The sequence below is a fragment of the Bombyx mandarina genome, chromosome 11 (genome assembly GCF_030267445.1).
Source record: "Bombyx mandarina strain Sakado chromosome 11, ASM3026744v2".
In the NCBI taxonomy this organism is placed as follows: Eukaryota; Metazoa; Arthropoda; class Insecta; order Lepidoptera; family Bombycidae; genus Bombyx; species Bombyx mandarina.
Window position 1 is genome coordinate 15332515 of NC_143218.1, and position 13476 is coordinate 15345990.

The 13476-nt window shown below is 38.2% G+C and overlaps 1 protein-coding gene across 1 annotated transcript; it reads right to left on the reverse strand.

Moving 5' to 3' along the window:
- Positions 1–1873: 1873 nt before the first annotated feature.
- Tgs1 (Trimethylguanosine synthase 1) lies at positions 1874–13231 on the reverse strand. The gene is made up of 10 exons (XM_028172188.2): positions 12917–13231; positions 11976–12111; positions 10295–11646; positions 8756–8966; positions 7762–8008; positions 6875–7019; positions 5751–5911; positions 4537–4712; positions 3723–3845; positions 1874–2270 (listed from the first exon to the last, which is right to left on the reverse strand). Exons 1-10 carry the CDS (start codon positions 13045–13047, stop codon positions 2175–2177), a joined length of 2778 nt encoding a protein of 925 aa, XP_028027989.2. The 5' UTR covers positions 13048–13231; the 3' UTR covers positions 1874–2174.
- Between the last annotated feature and the right edge of the window lie 245 nt (positions 13232–13476).

Consider the following 13476-nt stretch of genomic DNA (forward strand, 5'->3'; position numbering starts at 1 on the left):
TCCTGCAGCTTACACTTCTACATTTTGCGAATTTCTCACTTTCTATTGTTCTGGATGAAGAAAAAAGCTGACTGCCTACTTGGTATTAAGTAGTTGCCATAGCCCACTACATAAATCATCACTCATCTTAAGCCTTGATGCATGAGGTACAGAATGCAGGATAGTAATATTATCTCATTCATGCTTATCCCGCATTCCACTTAGAATTACGAACTTATAAACATTTTCATATCTATTTTGAACGCCTACAGGATAAGCTATTGATTGTGGATGTCGGTGAACAAGCATTGGAACATATTTAGAGACGACCTAAAGATAGTTCAAAAACTGATCTCCTACATTAGTCTTTCGTGCACGGATGGCTGTGAAATTCTTATAGTCCATATCGCGAGACAACAGTACCTTGGTGTCAGGGAATACTAAAAAAAAATTATCAGCTGTCTGTAAAGTCGGTTTACGGACGATAATTTTACATGTTAACGTCAGTAGCAGAACTATTCACTATTCGAACTGCTAGCTCTGACGTCACGCGACATAAATGTGTCACAAGCCAACACTTGGGCCGATCGTGCCTCTCTATCGCTTGTTCCCTGCTCTCGCTTGCACGCTCAGACGTAACGTGACATTTTTTCGTGCGTGTAGCCGATACTTATCGATTAATCACGCCAAAATGCTATCCCTCTGTTTGTCTTGTATAAGTATTTGTTAAAATGTGAGTGGGTAACATAATAAAATCACTGTAATGAATAAAATGGTTTCATCAGATTGTTCAAAAAATCTGCCTATTACTCGGCACAAGATGATACCGTTTCGCTGAAGACAGATGTGGTTTGAAATCTTCACAACTTGTCATCATCATCAACAGCCCACAGTCGTCCACTGCTGGACATAGGCCTCTCCCAATCTACACCACTGAGCCCGGTCTGCTGCTCTCCTCATCCACTTCTTGCCGGCCACCGTGCGGAGGTCATCGCACCATCTAGCCAGGGGGCGTCCCACGTTACGTCTTCCGCTGCGCGGTCTCCACTCGAGCACCCGTCTGCTCCAGCGATCGTCAGTCCTACGGCATATATGGCCAGGCCACTGCCACTTCAGCTTGCTGACTCTTTGAGCTATGTCGATGACTTTAGTTCTCTGTCGAATAATCTCATTCCGGATTTTATCCTTCAGAGAAACTCCGAGCATGGCTCTTTCCATGGCTCGCTGAGCGACTTTGAGCTGACGGACCAACCTTACTGTGAGTGTCCACGTTTCGGCTCCGTAAGTCATTACCGGCAGGACGCACTGGTTAAAAACTTTCGTTTTAAGGCACTGTGGTATGTGCGATGAAAAGACTCCACGCAGTTTGCCGAACGCCGCCCAGCCCAGTTGGATCCTTCTCTTGACTTCCCTCTCCAAGCTGTGTTTACCCATCTGCAGCGTCTGCCCGAGGTATAAATATTCATCAAACTTGTGAGAGGATAAAAACAGCGTCGAAAACACCTTCTTCGACAGTAAAGCGAGAATGCATCAGCCCACTGAGTTTCTCGCCGGCACTTCTCAGCGGATCGCTATCACAATGTCGTTATAGATTCATTAGCGAAACAGCTGCTCTTGATGTGTTAGGCCTGCTATGGAAGAGTTCAGGCAGTTGTTGATAAATTCCAGATTTATGAGAAATACCCATTTATTAAAAGTAATCGAGCACCACCTCTCGTTGTTTTGTAGTACTATGAACCTTCCCTGAAATACCAATAACCACTGTTTACATTTTTCAACTGTTGTGTATAACTTTTATATAGTATCTTGTAATGTGAAAATACTACTTACTGAACATTTAATCAATTTACATTTCCGGAAAAGGATTAGGTAAATCGAAAATAATAATCACAAATCGAAGGTTTGAAATAAGTAAATTTATTGTACATAAAGGACATAAAAAAACATAATCATTTAAAATCTGTAGCAAACACGATCAAATTATGATTTCAATATTTATCAAAATATTCTTTATAAACGGATAAATTCACCTCAACTTAAAACTAACAAATAAACGCCGTCCACGTGAACATTATTTTTAAAACTGACGTTTTGTGTCAGAACAATCGGTAATACACAGAGTAACATAACATTCTCACTTTGAGCATCGACTAATCTAAATATTGCTTACAATTTCATAATGTAATTATTGAATTTCAATAGTAATATGCTGTTATCGCAACAAATCTTCTGTCGAGGTAATTCTGTTCCACTTCCAATGAGCCGCGCATGCTTCTTGCTAACGAGATTATCTGAGAACAAAATAAAAACCTTAACCTTGTTTTAGGTATATTCAGTAACGCGCAAACAATTTATTTACGACTTAATCATATTGCTTATTGATAACGGCATTAATGCGTTTATGTTTATTGTACGCAAATAATGACAATTTTAAGCAATAACGAACTAACGTAGGAGAAAAAATATTATCCGAATTTTATTTTTATTTTATTTTTTTATTACTTAGATGGGTGGACGAGCTCACAGCGACCTGGTGTTAAATGGTTATTGGAGCCCATAGACATCTACAACGTAAATGCGCCACTCACCTTGAGATATAAGTTCTAAGGTCTCAGTATAGTTACAACGGCTGCCCCACCCTTCAAACCGAAACGCATTGCTGCTTCACGACAGAAACAGGCAGTGTGATTTTACCTACCCGTGCGGACTCACAACAAGTCCTACTACCAGTAATTACGCAAATTATAATTAATTTTGCAGGTTTGATTTTTATTACACGATGTTATTCCTTCAACGTGGAAGTTAATCGTGAACATTTGTTAAGTACATATTTCATTAGAAAAATTGGTACCCGCCTGCGGGATTAGAACACCGGTGCTTCGCTCAACAGGAATGCACCGGACGTCTTATCCTTTAGGCCACGACGACTTCTAAACTGCTAAACTATTCGCGCAATTAGTTGCGATTCCGATCCGCTGGTAGATTTTGCGAAGCACTGCTCTTGCTAGGGCTAGTGTTAGCAAATTCTCTCAGGTTGAGCCCGTGAGCTCACCTACCTACCTACGTAGGGACAATGTAACTATAATGAGACCTTAGAACTTATATCTAAAGGTGGGTGGCGCATTTACGTTGTAAATGTCTATGGGCTCCAGTAATCACTCAACAACCAGGTTTGCTGTGAGCTCGTCCACCCATCTAAGCAATAAAAAAATAAAAAAAGCTAATAGCCGTAGTGCGTAGTAAAGAGGGTCACATTTTAAAACAGCTGATGGTGACAGGAAAGGTAGATGGCAAACGTCCCAGAGGACGCAGTCCCACGGGATGGTCGGACCAAATACGATCTTCTCTGAACATCAACTTCCACGACGCCCTTCATGAAGCTAAGGATCTTAGCAGATGGAGGAAATCGCACGGGAGAAACTGATGCAGTGGGAGAGTCACGACCGTCAGTTATGAAGATAACGTCGCAAGGAGGAGTAGTGCGCTCATTGTATGTATATTTACGGATATATGTACATATGTATGTGTACATATGTCACTGGTGTATTTCACTGGATTGGGACACCGCGCGTAGCTCGTTTCCAAATGATTTTTGTCCACCTGACAGGTTGTCTGGAAGAGATCGCTTTTAGCGATAAGACCGCCAATTGTACTTTTTGTATTTAATGTATCGCACTGTTTATTTGTTTTTTGGTGTAGAATAAAGAATACTTTCTCTCTCTCTCTCTCTCACTCTCTCTCACCTGGTCGGGCCGGGAGTTCCGCGGCAAGTACAGCACCACGCACGCGGACACGCTGCGGGCGACGCGCATCAGCTCGGACGCGGGCTTCGGCTCCAGCATCGTCTCCAGGTCGTACTCGCGGCTCTGTCAAACACAACAAGCCCTTTCTACATCGAATCAATCCTGCTGAATATTATAAATGCGAAAGTCCGTGAGAATGGTTGTAGGACTGTTGTTTCACTGGTGGTAGGACCTCTTGTGAGTCCGCGCAGGTAGGTACCACCGCCCTGCTTATTTCTGCCGTGAAGCAGTAAAATTCAAACGAAGGAACAAAAAAGATCTTGTATTAATGACACGCGGTTATCTGGTTCCAAACTAGGATTCGTTATATTAAAGGATACATACTTATGTACGTATATATAGTACGTATATATACGGCAAAGAGCAACCCAATTTGTTCGTCACATGAAAGTTCATCCGACGTGAGAAAGGTCCCCACCAACAACTACTACGCCATCTATTCAGGGAAGTAAAGGAGTAATCCCTCGTTCCAATTTTTTATTTCTTCACGGCCCACCTGATGTTAAGTGGTTACTGGAGCCCATAGACACCTACAACGTAAATGCTGCCGCATGCCTTGAGAGATAAGTTCTAAAGTCTCACTTTTAACAGTACAACCGCTGCCCCACCCTTCAAACTGAAACGCCTTACTGCTTCAGCTACCCGTGTGGATTCACTAGAGGTGGTAGGACCACCAGTAATTATTATCTAGTAGACACGCAGTCCATTGTTTCGCCGCAATTCGGCATGACGTGTCAAAGAAACGACGACTCACGCTCGAGTAACTGGGTCCCCCCCACGGAGGGCTCAGGAACACCATGTCGGCCGCGAGTTGGGGCGCCAGCTCGAAGAAGTCGCCAACGATGAACTGTATCCGATCCGACACGCCGTACACCTGAGCGTTGTGCATCGCCATCTCTATCTTCAACGGATCGATATCTATCGCTATGACTGGAAACAAAAATATAACCTTAGATTAGATGTTTCACTTTCACTTTCACGTACTGGTGGAGGTAGGGCCTCTTGTGAGTCCGCGCCACCACCACCACCACCCTGCCTATTTCTGCTGTGAAGCAGTAATGCGTTTCGGTTTGAAGGGTGAGGTAGCCGTTGTAACTGTACTTGAGACCTTAGAACTTATATCTCAAGGTGGGTGGCGCATTAACATTGTAGATGTCTATGGACTCTAGTAACCACTTAACACCAGGTGAACTTTGAGCTCGTCCATCCATCTAAGCAATAATTTTTTTTTAGATATGAATGAGAAGATTAGTATAGACAGTCATCGTGGTGTTGTCACGCCACCTGTAACAGAAGTTTATAAGATAAGGCGCGCGGTGTTCGACTCTTATGAGCGGGTACCGAATTTTGACGAGCGACTTTAACGATTAAGTATCGAATTAACCCATAGATCCGGTGGTAGATTCTGCGAAGCACTGCTCTTGCTAGGGCCAGTGTTAGCAACACTTCCGGTTTGAGCCCCGTGAGCTCACCTAATAGCTCGGTGAATCGAGAATAACCCCTCGAGGTTATTAGAATAAGCAGAAAAAATAAGTAATGACATCGTAAAAAAAAAAAAAACCCATGAAAATTAGGAGTCCGCAATATTAGGTACAGCGACCTTGCTTATTTGTACCACGAAGCAGTCATACTATCCAGTTTGAAGAGTGGGGCAGCTGTTATGCGCAAATGGACACTTCGACAAAATCTCCTAAGATGACTGCATTCACGTTATGATATCTATGGTATTCTATAACCACTTAACATTATTATAGAGGATTATAAGGTCGTTGGCCCGTCATTGCAATAAATAAAACGGGCATTATAGATAAAATTCTGTCATCATCAGCTTTCAGAAAAAATAACGTTTTTTTTTTGTACTGTTGCCGAGGGTGAAATTATTTGAAGAGGTTCTCAGGTCGGCTCCAGTACCAAGTAACAACGTAAGGTCGTTTCATCAGCTAATACAAGAGTCGAAGACGTCAGTACCTTTCTTGCTAGTCTTGGCGAACTGTATAGTGTTTCCGCCGGCGCCGCAGAAGGCGTCCACCACGGTGTCGTACGGGCACTTGGCGGCGATGTGACGGGCCACGTTCTCAGGGGTCACGCTGAACCAGCTCTCCCGGTCTAACTTTATACCCTCGTCGAATCTGTGGAAGTAAATCGATCTCGATTTTGTATTTAAGCACTGTTATTAACTATCGACATTAAGGCGCTTTATGAGCTCGCACAGGTAGACACCGTGGTCTTATTGTTGACTAGCTGACCCGGCAGACTTCGTATTGCCTCAATTTATAAATAAAATACCTAAACTTTTGTATAAAATAAACTTAAAACAAACAAAAGGAATCCGTCCGACGGGGACACATCAAAGGAAAAACAAAATTGTTATTCTTATTTAATTCCGAGCATTTTCATATTTATCTACCTTTTAAACCTTCTCTGGAGTTCCACAAGTAATTCAAGACCAAAATTAGCCAAATCGGTCCAGCCGTTCTCGAGTTTTAGCGAGACGAACGATCAGCAATTCATTTTTATATATATAGATAGATAGATAGATAGATAGATAAAGATATAAAGATAGAGGAACAATAGTAGTCGTCGCGGCCTAAAGGATAAGACGTCCGGTGCATTCGTGTCTAGCAATGCACCGGTGTTCGAAACCCTCCGGCAAGTACCAATTTTTCTAATGAAACACGTACTTAACAAATGTTCACGATTGACTTCCACGGTGAAGGAATAACATCGTGTAATAAAAATCAAATCCGCAAAATTATAATTTGCGTAATTACTGGTGATAGGACCTCTACCAACCAACCTCCCTATTTCTACCGTGAAGCAGTAATGCGTTTCGGTTTGAAACTTATATCTCAAGGTGGGTGAGGCATTTACGTTGTAGATGTCTATGAGCTCCAGTAACTACTTAACACCGGGTGGGCTGTGAGCTCGTCCACTCATCTAAGTAATAAAAAAAAGTAGTGCTAAAGATACTCCGAAGTCATGATTGTGATATGTGTCACTTGTGATGACCATGCGCTCCTGGTTACCAACTTAACATCAAGTGGGCTGTGAGCTCGACTACCGTAAATCTAATATGATGAAACAAAAGATACCTGTGAAACAGAGAATGCCTTTTCTTCCAATACTTAAACATTTTAGGGTCGTCCTGTAATTCTTGGGGCATCTCGGATGCATCCTCCTCCACCCTCGAATATCTTTTCTGGCGTCGTTTACGTTTCGACGTTTCTTGTTGTGTTACTGTTGATAAATGAGACATTCGAATTAATGGAAAAATTATAGAGGATTAGGGATATTTAATAATAATTTTTACTTGTATGTTTCCCCAGCTTTGAATAAATATAATAGTTTAAAAAACTAACAAAATACGCTTTTATAGAAAATCCAACTAAAAACTAGAAAATAAATTTTAATAAATTTGAATTAAAAATAGTGGAAGGAAAAATTATTTTATTGTAAAAAAGCGTGGGAAGATTTTCAGGATATTATCAAAATATCTTATGAACAGATATGAGTAGAAGGGTTATCAGTAGGGTATTCAGTTTTTAGTTGGATTTTCTATAAAAGCGTGTTTTGTTAGTTTTATTATTATTTATTTTTTTGTTAAATTTCAATTTTTTCAATATTTTTTTTAAATATTGAATTGTCATCGGTCCTTAATAAATATACCAAATTTCGAGTTAATCCGACGTTTTGAAGGGGGTCAAAAGCATGTTCAAAGATTCCGTTACATACATACATGTCTGAAGCTAATAAAAGCGTATTAAAAACTGCTGCTCCCACGTCTGTACCATTAAATCATGTTAATATCTTCACGTTATTTGATAATAACATTCCAACTGGTGATATGATGCGGTGAAGCGCGTATTCGCCTCAACGTTCTAAGGCTCACGGGCCCCGATGCCAACTTATTACCAGGTCATGGGCTAATTTACTCGTAAACGTTCAAAGCAATTTCTCAGTGTCAGTAGATAAAGTATACCTGAATTATCGTCTACTTGTTCTTCTGAATCCTGTGGCATCTCAGCAGCATCACACGTATCTTGTACTTTCATAGTCCGTTCGAAAACTCTGCTTTCCACGTGGCTCCCAAGTTCCGAACCTTCAATATATCCTTTGTCTTTTTCGTCCTTACGTTCAATAACTTCTGAAGGATCGTGTTCGCTCTTTCTCTCTGTGTCCGATATCGTTTGAGTGCATTCTTCGACATGCTGCATTTGTTTTTCATACTATAAAATAAATAAATCTTATTACTAGCTTCTGCGAGTGGCTTTAATCGCGTTAGAAAAAAATATATATCCCTCAGATATAGTACTTTTTATTTTTATAATATCAGGTACTATATGTAACTCTGTGCATTGACAATGTAGATATATTCTAAATGTAATGGTGATCGGTTGAATAGCTGTGAGGTGAAAACATAATAACAAAACTCACTTTTGCATTTGTTATATTACCAAGAATAAGAATGGATTTATTATTTCTAGGCTTTTGGTAAGTAAAAGATGGTATTAAAACAACCCTTCTTTCGGAATTTGATGCATACTGTTAGTGAAATAACACTACAAAATATTTGAACAGTCAAAAATAATAATTAATAAAGTAAAAAACAACCTTTCAAACTTTCCATGTTTTCAGAATTATTTTCTTTTTTTTAGGTGGTTGGACGAGTTCACGGCTCGCATGGTTTTAAGGGGTTATCGGAGCCCATAGACATCTACAACGTAAATGCCGCCACCCATCTCGAAACATGAAGTCTCGAGTTTTTACAGTAAGTACCACGATTGCCGCACCCTTCAAACCGAAACGTATAGCTACTTCACGGCAGAAATAGGCAGGATCGTGTTACCTACCCGTGCTACGTCTCAGAAGACGTCCTACCACCATTTAAAGAATCTTAATTAACTTACTATATCGTTTCATAGACGTTCAAAAAATTATGTAGATTACAGGTTTGTGTTATCTTAATGGCTCACCTCATCCAAATTGAGTGCATTACCGTCATCGTCAAAGTATGTTTTCTTTCCAGTTCCATATTTCTTATTTCTGGGGGGACGTAAGCGGGCCAATCGTTTTCTATAAACCATGTGACCTTTCAGTAGTTTATCGGAATTCAAACAGAAACCCATTATCTCAAATGTAGATTTAATCGTCTCTGAAGCTGTCTCTTCGTCGTCGTATTCATGGCTGAAAAAAACAATCTGTTTACTTACAATATGGTACATTCATTTTACTATATTTACTAGCTTTTGCCCGCGACTTCGTCCACGTGGAATAGTTCACAAATAATGCTTTATTTTAGAACAAATTTGGTTAACATAAAAAACGTTATAGTGAGCCAACCCTTAACATATAGTCATATTGAAGTCGTCGTGGCCTAAAGGATAAGACGTCCGGTGCATTCGTGTTGAAGCGATGCACCGGTGTTCGAATCCCGCAGGCGGGTACCAATTTTTCTAATGAAATATGTACTCAACAAATGTTCACGATTGACTTCCACGGTGAAGGAATAACATCGTGTAATAAAAATCAAACCCGCAAAATTATAATTTGCGTAATTACTGGTGGTAGGACCTCTTGTGAGTCCGCGCGGATAGGTACCACCGCCCTGCTTATTTCTGCCGTGAAGCAGTAATGCGTTTCGGTTTGAAGGGTGGGGTAGCCGTTGTAACTATACTGAGACTTTAGAACTTGTATCTCAAGGTGGGTGGCGCGTCTACGTTGTAGATGTCTATGGGCTCCAGTAACCACTTAACATCAGGTGGGCTGTGAGCTCGTCCACCCATCTAAGCAATAAAAAAAAAAAAAAAAAAAAAAAAAAATATGCCGTCGCGGACTTTTTTTTACATATTTTAAAGGGGAACAATTCTGTCATGCATTATTTTAGCGAGACTTTAACCGTTTCTGCAGCGCACGCAGCGGAAGCTCTCAAAAGGAAAAAAACCCGATTTTGAAATATTCTTTATTGGTGCTCCGCTTGTATTGGACTTAGCGTTATGTTATATAGCCTATAGCCTTCCTCAATAAATGGGTTATCTAACACTGAAATAATTTTTCAAATCAGACCAGTAATTCCTGAGATTAGCGCGTTCAAACAAACAAACTATTCAGCTTTATAATATTAGTATAGACTACATGTATGTAATAATACATTTTGCTATTTACTCTACTGTATGTATTATGTAGTATTATTGTAGTAAGTATTACAAATGTTTTAATTATTCGCTCACAAACATTTCAAGTTTGCAATATTTTATTTTTTGGTTTACGACTTTACTTGTCTGGAAGTACCACCATACTTCTGACACAAAATATCCTTACTGTCGAAACGATTACATTAAGAATTAAGACTATTGTACTTTTGCCTTCTTTTGTTTAAACCAATTATTAGGAAAAAAAACAATTTCCTGTGAATGTTTGTGGTATATTGCTAATCTCACACTACTTTACTCAAGTTATAAAATAACAGATTATAATATCTTGGTGTTGGAGTGAATCGAATAAAATTACTGTACCTTCGTTTTAATTTTATTGGATTTTCTTCGGGCGGATCGTCGTCACCATCGTCGTAGCTGTAAGATTTAAAACTAGTATTGCTGTCGGACTGCTGATAACTGTTTATATGAATTCCTTCTCCAGAATCGGACTGTGCAGGTACTGATTTCTTTTCTATTTCATCACCTGCCTCTATTACTTCCACTGTTGTTTCATTTTCCAATTTTATTTCTTCATCTTTGATTAGATTTTGTAGTAAAACACCTACAGAATCTAAATAACGGAAACTCTTTTTCTTATTGCGCTTCTTAATTTTTGGTTTGTCATCTAATTTCATCTGTTCGACTTTTGTTTGCACTTCAATAACTGTTGGCATTTCTTGTGAATTACCTTCACTATTCTCACACTCTATGTCTAATGATTTCTCAAGTTTTCCTTTATCCATGGATGTTAAGTTTATGGGAGGGTCATCATTGTTTAGTTCACCGTGTTTGTTAATATAATTAGCATAATGTGCAGCAAACTGCTCCCCGAAATGTTGTTTCCACAAAAACTGCCAATACTGCTCTGTGTCCATTTCAGTGATTGGCACATTATCCAAACTGTCATAAACAGTGGCAATTCTCGTTTGATCATTGGATTGATCTTCTGAAGATGATGACATACTGTAGTCATCGGTGGGGGTTGATTCTGAAGTCACATGACTGGAGCCTATATCATAACTCGATAAGGTAATTTTTGTTACATTAGTCATTGAATCTGTACCTGTCACTGTTCTCGGACTCAATATTCTATCATGCTCAGAACAGGACCGACGTCTGGCTATTGGTAGCCATTGGTCGTCTTTAACTGAAGGAGTCTTTTCTGTTACTTTTTCAATAGCACTGTTTTTTTTGTATGGATTTACTTTTGAATCATATGAAAATTTCCTCTCACGTATGCCATCAGCTCCAGGGGTGTTCTCTATATTTTCTTTGTATATATCCTCTGAGTGTTGTGTTGGTACACCATTCTCATCCATAGTCAAATCATTGTTTTCGTTTAAGAAAGCAGGATTTATGTAATTACTGTACTTCTTTATCCAAGATGCCCAGATAAGTCTTTCACCATGGATAGCCCAAAACTTTTCCCAAGTGTCTTCTGATAGATAATTTTCATTTTCAATTAGGGCTTCTGTATCATGGTCCAACTGTTCGAGTTTATCATGAGAAATGTAATCAGAATGATAATCTTGGTATGTGAGATCAGCACCACTGTCGCTAGGTTGTAAAGCATTTGAAATACCATGAATTTGAGTTGGATCATGCTCATCAGTTGAACAGTAGTTTTCAGTGTGAGAAGCACTACAATAACAGCTGGCACCTTCGTCTTTCTGTGGAATTTGAGATTCAAATTAATAAAAATTCTAAATTGGATATTTTTAATGGTCTATTTGCCAACTGGCAAAAATAAATGACCCTTGTAATTTCGTAGTATAAGTTAGATGACAGTGTTCATTTATAAGAACTAAAAATCAATGAATTTAGAAACCAAAATCCAAAAAGAAATCAGGGTAGGTAGAATATATATATCTTAAACTGATGCTTATCTGTGCCCCTGGCATCTCTGATGTTCATGTGAACCAACCTCTAGAAGCTTACATTTGCATTTCCATGTCAATATTTTACTTTTGTGTTGTAGCAAATAGTATAGATTTCTTACCTCACACTTTACTTTATAAGATGTATCTACAGAGAAATGTACATGGGAATGATCTTCTCCATCCTGGGAGTCTAGGATTTCTGTTTCACTCTCGCTTGCATCTTCTTTTTCAATGTAGTATGTTTTAACAGAATCCCTAGTTATGGTGATGAAAATTATAATTTATTTTAATAGTTCTTATCTTATAATATAAATATTGTTGTATTTAGTTTGTAAATTTTCTGAGGTGCAATGTGTGGTTTGGAAACTTATCCATCTTAGGGGTGAAACTGGCTTCCAGATCAACAGTTAAGTAAGATCAACAATCATAACTATTTTGCAAGTGTCTTTTATACTTAAATACATAAATGAAACACTGTATTGTTGTTTATTTTGTGTGGTATTTTTACTATGTGTATTTAAGGCTTTTCTTGATGCCATCAGTCAAAATTACTCATAGAAACTCATTTTTATAAACAAAATGGTTTATATTATTAACTATTTTTCATTTTGAAAAACGAAAATGGGTAACAGGTGCCTTTTAAAAACACATGTTGTTGTTGATGTATGATATCAGAGATATGTATGTGTTATTTTTTCTGTTGTGATATTTCAGTATTTAATATAGTATTGTGCATAGTGCATGAGTATTTATTACGTTTAATGTATAATATGTGTATCAAATAATGTATTTATGTAAATTTTAGTTGTTTATTTAGAGAATTCACGAAACAAAAAACAAGAGTAAGATGAACATAATACTCTGTTCATTAATATAAAAATATATCGTAATATTTTACCTTATAATTATTAAACCACACAATTGTAAACTGCGTTTATGTTCTCAAACGTGTTTACTCCACGAGTGTTGATTAAAACTGATCATTGACCACTAACATCCTTCTATACACCACTTTAAAGAAAAGAAACACAATAAAAAAAAACAATTGTTGAAAGCTTACCTGATAAAAGCTCTACTACAGAGACAATACAGATAATTGTCTTCATCATATTCGTCGTCGCTGTTAATGCTAAAATGAAATTCTGCAAGTGGCTCCCAACGATGATAGTGATCATAATATTCCGACATCATAACAGAAATTAAATTCGGCTTACGATAATTTCGTCAGTAATTGGCTAAACATAAGTAGGCACAATATTAGATAAGTTTTTATTGAATATTTTGGAAATTTAGATTTCAACAAAAATCGAATATTTTGCTCATCCTTGTTGAGTTGTACGTTCCGTTTGACATAACTTTTATAAAATACTGTCAAAACAATATTGATTCGCTAAGACAACGGCTTATAGTCAGTAACGATTACTAACAGTAGCATTTTAATTCCTTTTACTATACATTATTTCAGTACCTTCATTTAGTATATTAAGGGCTTAAATTGTTCATTAAACAATAATTTCATGATAAAGGTACCTATGCAACAGAGTTCTGGAATCCATAAAGTATTCACTTTGCAAAAAAAAATTTTTTTTATTGCTTTTAGCTTGTGTAAAAACCGAAACT

Excerpts from the sequence above, each read along its gene's own strand:
- Tgs1 (XM_028172188.2), bottom strand. The coding sequence starts at position 13,047 with ATGATGTCGGAATATTATGATCACTATCATCGTTGGGAGCCACTTGCA. Across the intron at positions 11,647-11,975 it reads CTTATAAAGTAAAGTGTGAG|AAAGACGAAGGTGCCAGCTG; the intron begins GTAAGAAATCTA and ends CAAATTCCACAG. Across the intron at positions 8,967-10,294 it reads CCAATAAAATTAAAACGAAG|CCATGAATACGACGACGAAG; the intron begins GTACAGTAATTT and ends TGTTTTTTTCAG.